General features: G+C 36.6%; 2 protein-coding genes across 7 annotated transcripts in view; one reads left to right on the top strand and one right to left on the bottom strand.

Moving 5' to 3' along the window:
• The window catches only part of LOC110837377 (unconventional myosin-Ie), a 79,357-nt gene that overhangs the window by 56,517 nt on the left and 4,064 nt on the right, over positions 1 to 18,776 (bottom strand). Inside the window, exons 1-9 of one of the 2 annotated variants that reach the window (XM_087343639.1) lie at positions 11,500 to 11,652; positions 9,777 to 9,902; positions 8,849 to 8,938; positions 8,014 to 8,108; positions 5,889 to 6,066; positions 4,743 to 4,905; positions 4,078 to 4,185; positions 3,009 to 3,137; positions 1,063 to 1,259 (exon numbers count right to left, since the gene is read on the bottom strand). In XM_087343639.1, the coding sequence (XP_087199765.1) occupies positions 1,063 to 1,259; positions 3,009 to 3,137; positions 4,078 to 4,185; positions 4,743 to 4,905; positions 5,889 to 6,066; positions 8,014 to 8,108; positions 8,849 to 8,938; positions 9,777 to 9,902; positions 11,500 to 11,502 (1,089 nt within the window). In that variant the 5' untranslated portion in view covers positions 11,503 to 11,652. Of the gene's footprint in view, positions 1 to 1,062; positions 1,260 to 3,008; positions 3,138 to 4,077; positions 4,186 to 4,742; positions 4,906 to 5,888; positions 6,067 to 8,013; positions 8,109 to 8,848; positions 8,939 to 9,776; positions 9,903 to 11,499; positions 11,653 to 18,776 lie in introns of those variants that run through there. The other variant, XM_087343640.1, reaches the window with a different exon arrangement.
• LOC110837370 (coiled-coil domain-containing protein 124) lies at positions 11,788 to 18,125 on the top strand. Of its 5 annotated transcripts, none has more exons than XM_022079409.2 (5): positions 11,788 to 11,890; positions 14,660 to 14,827; positions 16,421 to 16,555; positions 16,776 to 16,921; positions 17,540 to 18,125. In XM_022079409.2, the coding sequence occupies exons 2-5, from the start codon at positions 14,669 to 14,671 to the stop codon at positions 17,730 to 17,732; spliced, it is 633 nt and encodes a 210-aa protein (XP_021935101.2). In that variant the 5' UTR covers positions 11,788 to 11,890; positions 14,660 to 14,668; the 3' UTR covers positions 17,733 to 18,125. The 5 variants fall into 5 exon arrangements, with proteins under 5 accessions (XP_021935101.2, XP_087199780.1, XP_087199781.1 ...); XM_087343654.1 differs by having other exon boundaries at positions 11,889 to 11,998; XM_087343655.1 differs by lacking the exon at positions 11,788 to 11,890 and adding an exon at positions 12,066 to 12,085.

The raw sequence follows: 18,776 nt of genomic DNA, 5'->3' as shown, positions 1-18,776 counted from the left end.
GGCAGTTCAGCCACTGTTCGTTATAATGGTTTAAAGGTTTGCTCATTATACCTGTTAAGCTCTCAACCACCACGATCACTTTAATCGTAAAATGTCGCTCAAAAAATACATATTTTCAACCAACTCTTCTCCGTTTGCTCACAATATCCAAGCTCTCATTATAAATGAGTTTGACTGTACCATCCTGTCATTTTCTTTCAAAGGAAGGTAAATCATAAAAAGAACAATCAAAATGAAAAGCGCCAGCTGATATTTCCTAGGCTGTGGGTTAGGTGACTGGGGTTTTATGTTCAACAAGGCAGGATCTTTTTCTTTGCCGCAATGTCCATGCCGGTTTTGGGGCCCACCTACCGTTATCAACAGATACTGAAATTCTTTCCTCGGGGTAAAGAGGCCAAGGCATGAAGGTAACCGCTCACCTCCATTTAGTTCTGTGGTTAAGAAGTGAGGCTATACCTTCAATTGCCCATTATCTGGATGACATGGTGTAATAGGAGCATCAGCTCCTATTAGCCTGGACCTTTTTTCCTCATTCCTTATTCCTGATTGGTCCACTCCCTCAGCCTTAGGTTCCTCAAACCTTCACTTCCCAGCACCACCACTTAAGTTCTGAAGATGAAGATAGTATGTGCGTTTCTTCGAACCAATGAGTCTACACGGTACCAAAACCCAAAAAATTATCATCACCGGAAACAACTTTTTTTTCTTGGCACTAAAGTTCAAAGTTGAACCTTGGCCTCTTCAATCTTTCGCCTCCGTCCGAGGCTTAGCGTGAAGCTTCGAGATCTATTTGGACATTGGTAGGACGGGAAGCAACTTTACCTCACCTTGATCTACTTACAAACTGAAAACTCCACACAGGAGCAGCAACTACCAAGTTTCACTGGTTGAGTTACGACGATGAAGATGGATCGCCCGCTGCAATTATGTATATGATAGGATAACTGCAAATGATACATCAGGATGATCCAGAGAGGGACAGAAAAATAATGAAAAGCCTCTGAGGAAGAGCTTCCAAAGGAAGTTTTCAAGAATTATTTCATTTAATAATATGATACTTACTTTCACGAGGTAATCAAACAACCGTGCATAGATGCCCTTGGCCAAAGCATCTCTTGTATACAAAGCTTGCTCTACATTGAGTGTTACGTCAATGGTGTCTGACTGTGCTCCCCACTTGCTGTCAAACCTGCGGCTAGTAAGTTTGCTTTTCAGATGATCGTGGACCACCTCAAACAAGAACGAAGGAAATGCAAGCGCTGAAAAAAGGAAACCATTCAAATTTCAGTAGACTAATACCCACAGAACAAATTGATGTGGTTTAACATTACTGTTAACTTTCACTACCCAAGGTTTAGCAGAAAAGGTAACCTGTGAAACCTTGGGTAATAATAGTTAACTGTTTCTAAAATCAATTCAGCACTGTACAAAGTATATTAATGGTGAAACATACAAAACCTGATAATAAAAAATTGTGACATCATGTACCATCTATCACAAAAAAAGATATTCAGAAAACTGGACAATGAATAATTTTCTGATCTAAACAGTGAAATTAAAGTAAATCATTACTCTCACTGCACTATTGTGAAGTCCTTGCATATCATTTTTCTTTAGACCTACTACAACAGAATAACAATGCAATCCAAATCTGTGTGCCTAGGATGTACAGATGTCTCCTTAGTCACAATAAAACTTCCTGCAAGGTTTCAGCTTAAAACTTTATGAAAAAAAAAATTTAAACTTGAATTGGATTACCAGCATATCTTTTCCAGACTGGGACACTCTTACTGTTACTCGAAAGCACTCAAATAATTATAAGATTATAACGATGAAAGTCCAGAAAGCTGTTGTTAAGTGGTTTCAATTTATGTAAGCATATAAAATTTTAAAGATGAAGTTGCAGGAAACACGTGCTCCATCTCAACTTCTTTCATTTAACCACACTACTGATAACAGGTACAGGTTGATCAAAAAGTCACGAAACCCATAATAAAATAATTATCGATGGTTGCAATGAAATGCAATTTGAATAGATCAATAAACACAAAAAATCAATGTGACTATACAAGAGCCTGCATAAGTCACAAATTTCTTGAAAATTTGTTAGTATTTCTCAAATAATTACACGTGATACATGGACCATTTTCAGGCATTACAAATACAAGTTACAATAAGAAATTTCCCAAATGTTATAAATTCCTGTTACATCACCAATGCACCATAAAAGGTCATGAACTGAATTGTAAAAGTCGTGTGATTAGCCGTGGCACCTAAATTCGCGACGTGTAAGCCAAGAGAGGGGAGTTCAGTAGTAGCGGGGGTTGCACAGCCCCAGCTGCAGTGATGCATCATTCTAAACACAGCCAGAGCTACAAACCAACTGAAGCTGACACCCCTCTGGCACGTGCTTCGGTCGGGTCCATCTCATACGACCAAAATCAGTCCTTTGCGCAAGTGCCAGCACTTCTCGTGTGACCTATACCATATACTGTTTTCCTGACAAAGAGAGGTAACATGTGGAAGAGTAAATCAGGAATAAGCTCTAGGTTGAAACCTAACCAAAGGAATTATTTATTGAAGACATCAGTCATCAGGACGGAGGCAGTATGACCTCTGAAACGTTGGTAAACATCGACCAGACTACACAGCGCAACAACCCAGAAGACAGAAATCTTCATACTCATCGCCCTGATGCCGGAGGCAGTATGACCTCTGAAACGTTGGTAAACATCGACCAGACAGCACAGCGCAACAACCCAGAAGACAGAAATCTTCATACTCATCGCCCTGATGACGGAGGCAGTATGACCTCTGAAACGTTGGTAAACATCGACCAGACAGCACAGCGCAACAACCCAGAAGACAGAAATCTTCATACTCACCGCTGTGAAAACCTCAAATCTTATGAATTATTTATTGTGAGGCAAGGTACATGGAGAATAATTTTGTTAAAATAATCTCCTTGAACTCAAACAGTTTTGTTTTATGTATGCATAACAACTTACCATCCTGATCCTGAATCTCTGAATAGTTTCCCTTCTCCATGAACATGACATTACCAAGATGGAGGATGCCTGCCACCACTTGTAAGATGTTGCTTTGTTCCTTATCTGTCAGACCCATCACATTCATTGCTGGAACAAGTAACTGTACTATCATAACAATAACCCAGACCCAGTGATACAAACATCACCATGTCATTATTCATTAAGTCAAAAACAGTCTTACCATATTCTGCTTAAATGTGTTTATGCAACACTAATAACTCTAGAGTCTAAAACAACCCTTAAGCCCAAGTATTTTAACCAGCTGACCACCACTTTTTTATATGCCTTCAAACCAGAATAACTATTTGCTTTAAATACAGTTAAAACTAATTTTGTCTTCCTTCATCAAAACCATAACGAACAAAATACTTCATCCATTTTTGTTATGGAATGAGGATGGACAGAAGCAACTTTTATAGTTTTTTTGTACAACAAAAACAAAATCAAAAGCTTGTATGATTCCAGGTTTTCACCCTGTTTAGACTAACGGGTTAGTGAAAACTCCGCCACATTCATTCCTTCCACTATCAAATGTTGTGACTCATTCTGTGTCACATATAACGAGACTCAGTATCATCCTTATTGTGGTAATTAAAATTTCAGTCTTTCTTTATTTAGGCTTGTACATTTATACTCATCACCCTTTTTAAGACATTCTTGCTTTAGAACCAAATAAACGCCACTATTATGCATATCTACCAGCCCCGGTTGGCTTCGGTAAAGACATTTTCTACTACTGCTCAGAACAATTCAGAAATTAAAATAGTAATAGTATTGCTATGGCTAGTTAAACCAAAAGATAAATGTGTGAAATTATTACTTTGGTAAAATAATATGCTTATATTTTTTTCCGTACTCTCTCAAAATTTGACCAGTGGTATAGCAATTCTTGTATCTGCATGTGAAATTGCGTCATTTCCCACATCTAATTCCCGCTACAGCAAAAAATTCAAGATATTTTTATTGATGATTTAAGAGGTTAATTATTACAATACATACTGAATACTAATGCCATTTTGTCACTTACCTCGGAGTGTTTCTTGAAAATCATGGGCATCATTAGTTCCCTCTACTTTGTGATTGCCACCGTAGCTGAGATAATGGTAATAATCCAACTGGCATAAACCAAAGTTTTCTGAAAAATTAAAATAAATTATCTGTACAACAAAGAAATTCCAGCAATAATACGAAATGGTCGGTCTTATCTATATGAACACCGTCACTTTCGGTTTTCATGCGTATAATTTATTTTATGCACACCAAGGAACTAAGAATATCCTACATTACCAGTTCTGACTCTATCCTCTCAATAAAAAATTAAGTTTGTTCATGATTGTTATATTACTTTTAGCAGTGCTTTCATAACAATCACACCCAGCCTCTGAAACACTTTATATTTTGTTTAACCAAGCAATGCACACGTCCACAGAAAATACTACCATGTTCGTACTACAATGTACATAGTCGGAGAATGGCAAAACAAAAATTATTTATATGAAAAAGAAGAACTTGTGAGATACCACATACAACTTAATCTTATTTCAGGAAAATTATATTCTACTACAGAATATCTTCAGGTCCGCTGGGACTTTTCAATGTATTGTGAAATACGCTCTGTAATTTTCCTTACGTCACTACCCAAAACAATACTGAAACAGTAGCAGTTACATTTCTTCAAAATATGTAACTTACTCTTCATGCTATCAGAAGCACCTGAACAAAGCTGATAGAATATATGGAAATTTCTTTCTCCAACATTCTGCATAGTCACCCTGGATTTTTCTAGTAAGAAGTTTGAAATGCGACCCCCTTCTGGTTGTCCTCCACTTCCAAACAGAATTTCTACATACTTTCCCTGAAAATAAAAACCAATCAATGATACCAGAGACATACATAACAAATGTATGACTACAAAGAAGCACTCAAGCCAAATCAACGTAAATGTTAACGATGAAGAACCTGAACAGGCCCTGGTCACACTTCATAAATTCCAAGTACAATCATGGGTTCTCAAACTGTGACCAGTTTTGTAAGAGGTCTATGAAACCACAACAAGACCAATTGTATAACCTGAAGCAAGACATGGCACATTTCCTAAAGATGTATAAATACAAATTTTAAAACTCACATATGGCCATAAACGTGACTTAAAAATTAGGGCATCTCTGAAGTATAAAGCAAAGCTTTTGCAGAGACTGAAGTTGATGAAAGACTCTCAGGCTACACGTTTCAAGAACAATCTCTGTTCTCATCCTCAGGGCTGCTGGGTAACCAGTCCATTCCTTTGTTGCGCGCTAGCTTGAGAACTTGGCAGAAGATATGGTTTATTCGCCTTTCAGCCGCCTGACGCGGCTCGTAGCCCGAGAGTCTTTCATCAACATCTTTATTCATTATCACGGTAATGACTCTATAAAGCTATTACACAGTTCAATCAGGTTCCTGATTGGAAGACTGAATGAGATTAAAGGAGACGCATACCCATACTGAGTCCATAAACAACTAGACCGGAAATGTGTACCGTATGAAGTATGTTGAAATTCCAAATATGTTCTTCACATCACATCAGTCACATCATGAGCAATGATATTAAAATGGCAACAATTGAATCCACAACCACTGTTGCAATAATTTGATCCAATAATGACCTCAGTCCACACTATTGCAGAAATGTGCTCCAACAATGATCTTTTTTCGTAGGTAGAACAATGTGATCCAACAACATCATTAAGATGACAGACATGGATGGACCCACAAGGTATTCTTTGTGTATGCTAAAGCATAAAAAACACAGTATACTGAATTATATTACAAAACAGAATATTCATAAACAATTCTTACAAATCTGCTGGAGTTATTATTTCGTACAGTCTTGGCATTTCCAAATGCTTCCAGGAGTGGATTTGACTCGAGGATAACGTCCTTTATGTGTTGGACTCTTGTGCCACCTCCAGATATTCTTGCAATGTAAGACATAATGTACTTTGCTGCAACTGTCTTGCCTGCTCCAGACTCACCACTATGCACAGTAAGAACACTATCATTGCTTAAACACTAAATACTACGACTCTTGGTATACTTTGTCTCACCCATCAACAATCTGATGTAAACAGTGGGGTAAAAAATTTGCCACATGATTGGTAGAGAGGAAATTACATGTGCTTAACATTTATAACGTACATATAAGTTTTTGTAAAACTGCATTGCATCATTGTCAGCTAATAATGTGCGTTTCGTGCAAGATGCTTAAAGTTAATTCATGGAAGGGATTAGTAAGTTCATAAAATGTAGAGCAAATGTAATGCAATAGTCTGTATGATCCCCTGGTCAATTATTAAATAATGGTACTGTTTCTTGTGAATGTGCACCAGGCTGAAGTATGCACACTGGTCTACCCCCAATCATGTGGTGGGTAGAAAATTAATGCCCCTCCTGTTCGTTTACTTCAGGACTGATCTTGGGTGCGACACAGAACAGAAAAATCAACAATTATGAACTGTTACCAAAAGATTAACAATAGTATGATTATGTTTATAATGTAACTTTACAATACAGTGACAAGTTACTTAAGCCTCTTTCACTTGTAACAAGTTTGATACAGTTATGTTGCTTACTGATACACTTATATGAGGTGCGATCAGAAAGTTTCAAGACTGCGCGTATAAAAACCCGTACACTTATCTCAGGTATTAAATTCATCCATCACCCTCGAAGTAGTTCACCTGGGAGTGAACACAACGATCCCAGCGCCGCTGCCAAGCCTGGAAGCATCCCTGGAAATCTTTCTTTGTCAGCCTGTCAAGCACCATCTGCGATTCTGCCTGAATCTCTTCTATCGTCTCAAATCTCCTTCCCTTTAGCTGAATTTTCATCTTTGGGAAGAGGAAGAAGTCACACGGCGAATAAGGAGGGTGCAGGATGACGGCCATGGTGTTTGAGGCCAAAAACTGCCGAACTTTGAGGGCGGTGTGCGCTGGCGCATTGTCATGATGCAGCAGCCAGTTGTGGTTGCGCCACTTTGACGGCCGCTTCCGTCCTTTAGAATCAGCTGACAGGTCCCATAGCCTATCCCAACAATATCGCACAAGTCGTTGATGTTACGACGTCGATCTTCGTGAATGGCCTGCCAAATCTTCATAACATTTTCAAGCGTTGTGCTCGAAGATGGTCGTCCAGAACGCTCATCATCATCGACAGAGGTTCGGCCATTTTTAAAACGTGAATGCCACACAAAAGTTTGTGCACGACCCATTGCGGACTCCCCAAATGCTTGCTTTAGCATTTCATAGGTTTCCGTAGCCATTTTGGCGAGTCTTTTGGCAAAATCTGATGCACACTCTTTGTTCATGAAAATTCGCCATTCCGAAATCGCAGGAGGGTCGGTGTAATGCACTACCAAAACGCCCGTAACTAAGCAACAAATGCTAATTCGATGATGCCGGCTGGCACACTGATTCACTATGAATGTAGGCCGCACCCCCTAGCGGCATAAGCTCGTACTACATCCGGTTCGCCCTCTATTGACACAGTCTGGAAACTTTCCGATCGCACCTCGTAAAGTTGCACTAGTTAAGCTGATACAAACATTTTAATCTTGCATTTGGTCATATTCAAAAAGTTTATTGTGTTGAAGAGTCAAGCCATGTAAATTTATATTCTGCAGGGCCTAGTGAATTCAAATACAATATAAAATTTGTAACAATTTTGCTGTTAGATGATATTATACCGGTGTATGTTAAAGAGGTTCGTGTAAATGGTCACCATACTGTAAAATCTCTCTAACTTTTCTGTCGTAATATGGTGTATATAATTACATAAGTTTATGCACATAATTTTAAATAAGATTTCATTATAATGAGACATCATCATTCCAGTGCATATTCTTTTATTACACCTATAACAACAGCACCTCTGTATCTGAAAGGTACATGAAATTAAAAATGGTATGAAAATAGCAACAACTCACCTGATTATTACACACTGATTTTCATTATCTATTAATAAATTCCTGTACATATTATCAGCCAGACCATATATATGTGGTGGATTCTCATATGGTGCCTGAAAACAGTAACATAATCTCAATAAGAGAACAGAGTAATTAATATAAAATGTCTACAATCTCTCAGCAGAAATTCTAAATTCCATAATCAATGTATCTGCAGAGTACAAAACAGATTACTTATTAAATTTTGTAAGATTTGAGGTTCTCACAGCGGTGAGTATGAAGATTTTGCTATTTATTACAATACACAAATATTATCTTTATACATCATCAAATTAAAATCCTCCAAAATATTAAAACATTCACCAAATGTTTCCTGCAACCACAGTACTTTAAAAAAAATACAGTGTACAACCTAAAGTAAAATTCATGATGGTACAAAGCAAAAATGAATGTGCATAGTCCTGCCTGCATAGCACTGCTGGGTCAATAACTCTGAGCCATTTTCCAAATTCAAATTGATTTCTGCAAATTTAAAAATACCATATACTAATGCTAAAATTCTCCAGTATCGGTTATCAAATGACTACTATGTGGACAAATCTTGTGAAAATTATTAAAAAATTATGCCATATATGTTTATTCATGTGATTTAATTTAATCTCATGTAAGAACTTCAGGTTTTCAGAAAAGAGTTCTATAGCAATATATGCCTTGAATTTTTGTACTCACCAGCATTTACTTGTTACTCACTTGATTCCTTTCAAAACTGTAAATTTTTGAAACTGTACTTGCTTGATTCAGAGAATTTTACTTTTTCTTCTATTAAAGTCATTAAATGTAAGAAAATACATACAGCTCCTTGATAGATTTCCACTTCTTTCTCCCCAAAGTAAGGCATCTGTTTGAAAGGATTTATTGAAACAAGAACTGGGCCTATGCATGTCTGAGCCAAGTTAAGAAACACATATACAACATTTTAGGCAAAGCTGAATATCATTAAATTAACCAGAAAGTAACAGCTGACCTTCCCAAATTAAGTTTCTGTACTTTATTACAATGGAAGATCATAGTTTCACATTCCAACTCAACTTTTGTTCATATTTAACCTCAAATTATCACAAACTCTCACAAAAATCATACTTTATGCATTAACACACACTTGCAGTTAAACATGTGGTATACCTGGACAACAGAAATGGCACACAGTACAATCTTGGAGATGTACAATAATTTTTATGTAAAAAAAATTAGCAATATCTGATGAAATAAGATTTCAACTAGTAATTTCAAATGTAGTCAAAAAGTGTTGTGTTTTTATACTTGTTCAACTATGAGGATACAAACTTAATATCTCTCTGTCTCAAAATATTCTGTTAGGTTGCTTTTCTATGAATGCCAAGTGCTGGTAAGACTGCAGTAACTTCCCACAGGCTCTTGCCAAATATCATTCAGCAGTTAACAATGTTACATAATGGAAGCTCCAGCACAGTGTTCACAAATGTTACTACAGAATCTTATCCTAGCCAACTCAGTCCAGTTCACAATTTCAAAATGTATCTCTCTTTAATAATACCACCTAGATTTCTCAAACCCTAAGGTTTTCCAGTCAGTATTTTAACGCAATTCCTGATTCTTCCATGTTTTCTGCATGCCCCAACCATAACATATTTAATTATCATAACACTATTAACGTAAAATAATAAAGTTGAAAGCTCCTCATTGCATACTAAATACTTAAGGTCATATTCTGTGCACAACTACAACTTAATAAGCAAGGATACAAATATATAGTCATCCATGTACCGCCTCTTCAGGTTCTCCACAATTGCATCTTCAGTAATTTTGGGTAGGAGAACCATGTCATCCACTCCTGAGAGTTTGACATTATGCGACTGCCAATGGTACACCTGTAGCAAGAAAGTTTATTAACACTGCATGACACCAAAACAATCAATTCAAACTGTTTGTAGTACACCGAAAAACAGCATCACTTTTTTTGTAAAATATCTGAAAAAAATAGAAAAGTTAAAATAATTTGTAGAAGGATACATAAATGTTGTTATGTCAGGATGAATGTTTCAACAACCAGTAATGAATTAGTTGAAACCATTCTTAGTAGGTTAGCTGAATACCATCATATTTTTGACAAAAATAAGCACAAGCAGGAATTAACATGTATATGCTGTACATAAAAGTTACAACTAAAAAGGAAAAAGCATTAATTTTGGATATTAAAAGCCCACATACAACCTGGGACCTTATACTTCTGTACACTACAAACTCTAAATAAAACATCGGTAATATTATTAAGAAAAATATTTTCTTCTCGCAGTCTGTCAATGAGACCTTAATATGCAAATGCTTCCCACATTTCATATAAAGCCTTGACAAATGCAGTGCAAAACAGCAACGACCTACAAATTTTATACAACATACAGAACACATATACCATACCCAAAAAACATGCTATTTTCTCATAATTCTATGACATTTTGTTCTCATCACCATATTTATAGATAAATAAATAATTAAATTAATAATTCATTAATCAACAAAATGTGAAATAGATATACTACAATAAAACAATGAATATTCTTTTAGTCTACATACTACAGTATTAAATTAATATTTTGCTATTTCTCATAAAGCAAACGTTTCCTTTATAACTCCATTAACTTCACATAACATGCAAATCCTTAGCAAAGTTTCCACCTCTAGTATCAACTACATGCATCACAGTGTTAAGTGAGGAACGACAATATTTACAGCCAGTTTACCAACAAAGATTCTCTCTAAGGGTATCTCAGGTATTAAGTGGGAATACTAACCACTACACTGTAATACTGAATAATAAAGTGAAGTAATATTGGATAATAAAATGAAGTATTCTTTGGTGACCAACTGTAACTATGGAGTTGCAATCCAGTGTTTTGGAGATATCTACATCTACTCTGATAATGGAGACACAGACATCTCCAAAATGTTGAACTGTTCCTCCATACTTACATAACTGATAACCAGAGAAGACTTTAATGCATTCAGATCCTATGAAAGCTTCAAATTTTATACAATTTCAGTACATTCTTGTCCATGCTTGCTTCTTGTTCCTATCTGGTCAAGATAACAAAAAATATAGCACTTTAGTTCAAAGTTAACTACAGAAATGAAGCAGTTTAGATTTAAATTAACCACTGAAATACATGACTTGGTCATTATTGCTAAACTAAATTCAGATTTACTTATACTAACAATTTATGTTTACATTCACAGCAAACAGTACAAAGTGTAGCAAATATGACTAAAATAGTAAAAAAACTTCTTCAATATAACACTAATTCAGTAAATGATTCATTCTTTCAGTTATAAAGTATAAATTCCCGACCCTGCAACACTAATCTTAACATCTACAAAGATTCAAAACCATACATATATTTATAGAAATAAGTGACATGACAGTACATATACAAATAAGGTTATGCCTACTATTTTTATGATCGCACTTACCATTGTTTTGCTTTTAATTTTGATACATGAATTTAAAAAATTCAATTATATGAGTCAACGCACCACCCTCGTTTTCCTTATTACTCATTCACACAGATCACATCCTACTTTCATGCGCAACGCCATGTTGTTGAATGGAAAACATGGCAAACACAGAAGTACATGTACATCTATCGTATGTAGCGTGAACTTCGTTCAAGTAACTCTAGACAGATACAAATAGATGTCGCAAAAATTTGTTGCCGTCTCCCTATTTAAGGTGCAATTGGTGGAAATGCATATCTACTCCGACTTTTCTGCCATCGCTGATTGTTTGGAAAAAAACTTTTAAGTTCAGCGTCGGTAGCTCAATCAGTAAGAAAACAACTTACGACCACAAACCCACAGTCAGGTAGGGGGTTTCAGAAATTAATATTTCTTTAGCTGCAGTTCCAAAAGTTTGGTGAATTGAGAAGTGAGGACATTTCTCAACAATTATATCAGAATAGAACTTAAATTGGTAATGATCGATTCCGGAAGCTTTTCCATTTATAACCTGGAATATGAACGCATTTCAGGGTCCTGGGCATGATATCAAGAATAGCATGTAAGGAATTTGACTTCTGAGTTTAAGGAGTCTAGAGAATAGGTTAAAGTCTGTACAGGAAATCAACACAACGATTTCTACATTTCAAAAGGACAACTCCAAAACTGAAGAAGTTACGTAGAGCACTTAAATGTACAAGTGTTGTTTCATGTATCAAATAAATAAAAACATGGCTTTCGTATTAGATTGAGCTGTTCGTTATAACTATTTTCCGTCTGAGGAAAATCGGCTACAGACACTAAGTCTACTGAGACATATCTTGGGAATTACAGAAACCAGCATTAATATTTACTGTTTGAATTAATGTCTCCATCACACTCTCTGGAATAACACAACCCTGGCTTATTAGATTCAAGTCGAAGGCCGTGAACGGCAAGAAGTGGACTTCTAATAACTGATGCCGTTGTATGAGAGTGATGTGTAGTTACTTCTAGGACATTTCACTTGATTTTCTGAGGGAGGTTGGTAAATAGCTTGGTATACAGTGTTCCAAAATATTGTTTGATCGTGACTTAACCTCATTGTAGGAGTACAGTAATACTTGTGGTTACTCGGAAAGAGGTTAGACAGTTCCGGGCCTAAGCCATACGGAATTTGAGCACCGTGTTCAGAACACTTTTTGGGATCACTCAGCCAGCTCTTATTCATTGCTTACAAGGGGTATTCATCCTACGGTTACAGTGGCCAGAATGTGAAGATTAACACCCATATTTAGTGATGAGGTGTTGAGAATACATGGAGCTTCTCACTTCCCATCAACATATTTTTTTAAATCAAAACTTAAGCCATTTTTCATTATTTCTTACGGGTTAATTGGTGATGTTCTTTGCAGCACCCAGAGTTTTTGTCTTTGCCTCCTCATCTAGAATGGCTCCGGAGCACGTCTCCTAGCCACTGGGTACTTCCCAATGGGTTAAAGTGGATGCTTTGTATAGCTGACCATCCCTATAAAGTGGCACATTGTAGAAAGCATGGTGCTTAGACATGCAAAACACAGTGTTGAATGACAGATGTTGGAATTTGTCAGTTTTATAACTGACCATTTAATGCAAGTGTAATGTCCTATTTCAATCTTTGAACAAAATATTATGGTGATCCATCCAATAGAATGGTTGCAAAGCATAAGTATTATCACTTCTATAGTTTTACCAAGTGAGCTTTGATGATTCTGCTTGTAGTCCATAACAGATAACATTGATTTTCAATTGTGGACATGGACTTCATAGTAGGATTTGAGATTTTCACAGCGGTTAGGTTATAGCTCGGTGTTTTATGGTGCTACAACCCAAAACACAGCCATACACAGACTTTATAAATGAACACATAATTTATATATGGCACTGTTGTAGCCATCAGTTGCAAATTTATCACAAAAGGTAAATTTGTCCCTGTACTTAATTAAGCACCATGCATCCATGATATATGGGGAAGTGGAGCACTGGTTGGAGGTGAGCTTCACACCTCAGTCACCTTAGTTTGGGAGTGAGACCATAGTAATCATTTCACAGAAGATTGGGTGCTGCAGAGCTAGTCTGGACATGACTGCAGAATAGAATAGAATTTATTTACATTCCATTAATCCTTTGTAGGCCTAAGCCAAGGATATAGAACAAGGAGAAAGAAAAGTATTTGCTTCTGCTGGAAATAGAACCCAGATTTTTCAAGCCACAGCATAGTCAGTATACTGTCTTTGATTGGGGCCAAAACCATGTGCCACATTCATCTGACTCACAAAAACTTTCTTCTAATAATAGTTTTGAAATTATTACCATCTGTAAGTGTATGTATCACTATTTATTAGTAGAGTGGCAGACTGAAGTGGAGAAGGTTGTTTTTATCTAAACTGGAATTTTTAAATTTCATGATGGAGGCAATAGTATCATAGTAAAGACTAAGCTTATATTGAAATTAGTTTTCTTAAAGTCAGACTGTGCTTGGTAAATGAAATGTCAAGAAGTATCCCACTTTGAACTTTCAGCTGCATTCTTAAATGGATGAAATGATAAGAGTTATTCCTTAGAATCATTGTAGACTGCTAAAACTCAATTTGGGGTACACATTTGATCCATGATGCGAAAACTGGAAAGTGCCATATATTAGGGGTCAGTAACTGCAGTCTTCTCTGTGTTAAGTTAGCAATATCTTGGATGTCTGATTATTTTGTAATATTCTGGACCATGTGCCACATAAAACTTGCACTGCAAATTGCAGTCATTCAAACACATTCCTTTGTTTTCGTGAGAACAGTTGACTTGATTTTCTACAGCCAGTAGTGTTTCTTCCCCTTTTTTTTTTTTGTATTCTTTATTCCATTACTTTCATAAATTAACTTTGTAGGCAATATATTATACCTTTAAGGTAGGTGGGACACGTGGTTACCAATATTCTCATCCTGCAGAATGTGTACTTACATGAAAGTAAGTACTATATCAGTTTTGAAAACCTGAACTTTCTGCAGTATACCAGAAGTAATTTGTTCCACAAGAAACACACTTTCCAAAAAATGTAAATGGAATACTAGGGCACAGCATGATTGCGTGTGTAGAATTTCTCCAGGCTTTGCTTCCTCCGTAGGTTTATGCCATGCCCAAGAAGTTTGTGGGTGAGAACAGTAAATCAGCAGCAGCTCGTGCCCGTAAGACAGCTGCTAAAGAACTTGAAGACACTCGACGGCAACAGCAACTTGAAGATCAGTACTGGCAAGATGATGACAAGCATGCAACCAGAAAACAGCAGAGGAAAGTATGTTTGAATAAGAGGGTCAAATTCTTAAGGCAGTGCAATGGTTGAATGATATTTAATTTACGGTTCCTATGTGAATGTTATAGCACAGCAAGCATGGAAGTCTGGAATTAATATCACTGTCAGCTGATGAAATTTTTGGTATTTCATAAATAATGGTCAATAAATTGTCAGTTATTAATGTTTTGTGACTACAGTAATGAATATTTTTTCACAACTACAATGCAAGTTTTGTGATTTATGTTTAGACCAGTGGTCCCCAACCTTTTTGTGCCTACAGGCACATTTGAGAGTTTATGAGGTCATAGCTGGCATCAACCAATTAACAAAGCCAAATTTTCTTTTCTCTCGACAAATAAGATATGGACACCAAATAATACACAAAACAACACAACGTTTAATGATACAAGAAACAATGCAATCAAAAATACGTAGTTTTATAAGTACAATTATTATTACTCAAGTGGGAAGTTAGTTTGATGTTTGGCACTGCATTTCATCGGCCAGTTTTTCAAATTTGGGAGTGTAGGATTATGTTGCCGCTCGCAAAAAATCGTCAAGATGGGCGTCAGTAAGTCGAGATCTGCGCTTTGATTTTATAATGTTCATGGTTGAATGGCCTTCATTATTCAGTATACCCTCTTTCCGTAACAACGCGGGCACCCAGAAAAAGCTATGGTGCCCGCGGGCACCGTGTTGGGGACCACTGGTTTAGACTTATGCTTCCATATTTTTTAAGGAAAGATGGCTTATGCTATTATCTTGTGCAAACATTTGTTCCACTTAGTTGGTGTTTATGAACATATTGCTACTCAGGGGCACCCAACCTTTATAAATTTTTTTCAATTTTCTGACATCAGTATTATTAATGCGACAAACAGTACTGCCACCACTTAATATAGGGTCCTTAAGCTTTACAGAGTTTCAAAGAATAATCAGCTTCTGCTAACACAGTTTTTTGTGGAATATAAAACAATAATGTGGCTCCTGAACAAGGTCTGTATTTAGCTTTGCTGGAACTAGGTATGTGAAATTATATATGGAAATCATAAACATACAAATTCTGTGTTTTACATGTTAACAGTTAAAACAGCAGTGATGCAAACCTTTGGGTTGCATCTGACAAATCTGATATAATACGAACATGCATTAATGGATATAAATCATGAATTATCTAATAATGAATTTGTAGTTTCTGCTGTCTTGTGATACAGACTGGAAATTAGACATCCTAAAATTTCTGTTTGATTTATCAAAATATAAATTCACAAATCAGTTATGTTGCTGCTCCCTTCATAACTAAGTCTTCATGTTTCGACGAAACACTTCCAGAGCTTTCCTTTCGGTGTAAATTTCACCAAAGAAAAGTTATAGAAATGACTTATGTGTTTAACAGCAGTAGATTTTAACAAATCAGCTTTCACGTTTTGTTGACATTTATTGTATGACTTTTTTTTGTTTCATCAAAATAAATTAGTTCACTTTTAACCATTTTTGAGTATTTATTTATGTTTTTATTATTGTTATTATTTTTCCTCCAGGTACATAATAAATATTTTAGCTATAGGTAGTATCTTCTACATTTCTTTCTAGGAATCACAAGTTAAGAAAAAACAAGAGCTTCTTGAGAAAAAGGCTGAGTCAAAAGCTTTGCTTGAGGAAGAGCTGAAATCTATACAAACAACTGGAAAACAACCACTGGCTAAAATTACACAAGCTCAGATTCAGGTGATGTGAAATAAGAGAGTTTTCATTGTTCAACACAAAATAAATCTTTCCAGCATTTTCTAGATCTCTATCTTATTTTACTCTGTAGAAATATCATTCTATATGAAATATAATTTGACATCTCTTTACCCATTTTTCTTATTTGGTCTTTTTGTGTCTATACATGAACCAGTGAAGTAGTAAATGACATTTCAAATTCTGAATTTTACTGGAATTTTAGGCAGAGGCAGAAAAACGAAGACTGGGCACTACGAAGGTGAAGGAGCCTGTGACTCACATTGAGAAGCCTCTGGAGGAAAATATCAACAGGCTGCAAGTAGAAGGGGAACAGGCACGATCTATAGAAGAGGCAATAGCAGTGCTAAGGTACTTGCGAAAACTGGTATTGTCGTCTTGAATATTTATTTATGTATCTTTCTTTCTCTTTTACCCGTAGGTGTCGAGGTTTTTATTTTATTCAACTGATCTATGTGGACAATGGTAGGACTTCTCGGATAAGTGATCAGCCCGACGCAAGACCTCTACCTATACAAACACAGAAAGACGTGGACAAACATCCATGGCTTGAGTGGGACTCGAACCCACGGTCCCAGCGGCCAGGCGCACGAGGTCCATGCCTCAGACTGCGGCTGGCTATTTATGTATTTGTTTGTTTAAAAGTTTGACTTCCTGATACAAGTACTAGTTATCAGCGTGAGCAAAAGTCTCGAAGATGGCTGGCTTCTGGGTTGGTGCACCATGTAGTCTGGTAGATGTTAACATACATTTCAGAGGTACTTGCTGCCCATATGAAGTACTCTGAAATGGCATTACAACCAAGAAGACAGCCGTCTTCATTCTCGTCACCATGGGAACCTCAAATCTTAAAAGTCCTGAAAAGTATACCAAATAATTCCCACCAGAAAACTCACCCCTCAACCATCGCACGCCCCTTTCTGAGTCTCAACGGAATTTTACTGTAGAAGCCTTTCCTTATGTTTGTAGCATGAAAGATCCGGAGGTCGACCGGCATCCAGAGAAGAGGCTGAAAGCTGCATTTACAGCATTTGAAGAAAATAATATGCCTCGAATCAAGTCGGAAAACCCGACTTTAAGAAAGTCTCAACTGAAGCAGATTCTGCGGAAAGAGTGGATGAAATCTCCAGAAAACCCTTTAAACAAACAAGTGGCGTCTTAAGCCAGACAGCTCTCGAGAATAAATATTCCACTGCGATAGTTTCTTTGAAAATGCAATGTAAGAAAATGTTAAGGGCCGAAGAGTAATTAGTTTGTGATTCTGACTTTGTGAATGTTTAGAATCAGCGGAAGTAATTCTCTCCAGTTTACTTTAAGGCGCATATATTTAATATTCCTCGTGACAGAGAACCTGATGCTTTGTGTTGTAATGGTATATGTATATGTGAATTGTTGTCGATTTGGTTCCCAATGCCTCATTACTAAAATGTAAAATTTAAAATAAAGATAAGCTCCAGTTTGAACCATATGAATGTTACGGATACGATGATTTGCCAAGCCAAACAGATGTGACATGAATAAATCATGTAAGTAAAGAAAACAGACATTAAGAACAGAGTTGTCTTCTGTTAACTTTTTACTCTTTTGAATTTACCCAGTTTTCCAGAGCAACACTTCAGAATATATTACAAAATGAATTTTAAAATGACCGCCACAGTGGTCTGGCTTTGTAATACTGTGATCCCGGGTTCAATTCCTGGCGGTGCTCAGATTTACAACTTGTGTTGGGCAAGGCCGTGGTCCAGGTATCACGGAGTTTTCCTCCGGGGTTTCTCCGTGGCATCCTAACAATTACTCCACTTTCATCATCTCACAAAAAAGTGGTCACAGCAGGAGCGTTAAATATCGCGGTCCCGATCAAACCCATGTACTAATGGGTCGTGAATCCTGCTAACTACAAATGCACACCATGCTGAATGGTGTGTACTGGATACAAAAGAAAATTTAAAATAAAATCATGTGGTAAGAATATTAATTACTTGTACAATTTAAGCACAGACCTCTGCTGTTCATGTATTTACCACAAGTATCCTGATCTCACCCTACATACGCAGTTATGGAAATAAGAACCAGTTCAGAATGGATTTGCCTTAGAATACACCTAAAGTGTTAGGAGTGGAATTAACTCTCAAATAAGTGGTTGTGGCTCAGAGTCATCCGTTAGATGGTCTGAGTATGAAAATAAAAGCGTCTCCAACCAGATGAT

The sequence above is a fragment of the Zootermopsis nevadensis genome, unplaced genomic scaffold, assembly GCF_977971745.1.
Source record: "Zootermopsis nevadensis isolate Lab colony 2312 unplaced genomic scaffold, Znev_1.0 Znev_ptg000006l, whole genome shotgun sequence".
Lineage (NCBI taxonomy): Eukaryota > Metazoa > Arthropoda > Insecta > Blattodea > Termopsidae > Zootermopsis > Zootermopsis nevadensis.
Note: the sequence above shows the minus strand (reverse complement) of the source record. Positions and strands in the feature narration are given on the sequence as shown.

Excerpts from the sequence above, each read along its gene's own strand:
- LOC110837370 (XM_022079409.2), top strand. The coding sequence starts at position 14,669 with ATGCCCAAGAAGTTTGTGGGTGAGAACAGTAAATCAGCAGCAGCTCGT. Across the intron at positions 16,556-16,775 it reads TTACACAAGCTCAGATTCAG|GCAGAGGCAGAAAAACGAAG; the intron begins GTGATGTGAAAT and ends CTGGAATTTTAG. Across the intron at positions 16,922-17,539 it reads GAGGCAATAGCAGTGCTAAG|CATGAAAGATCCGGAGGTCG; the intron begins GTACTTGCGAAA and ends TTATGTTTGTAG.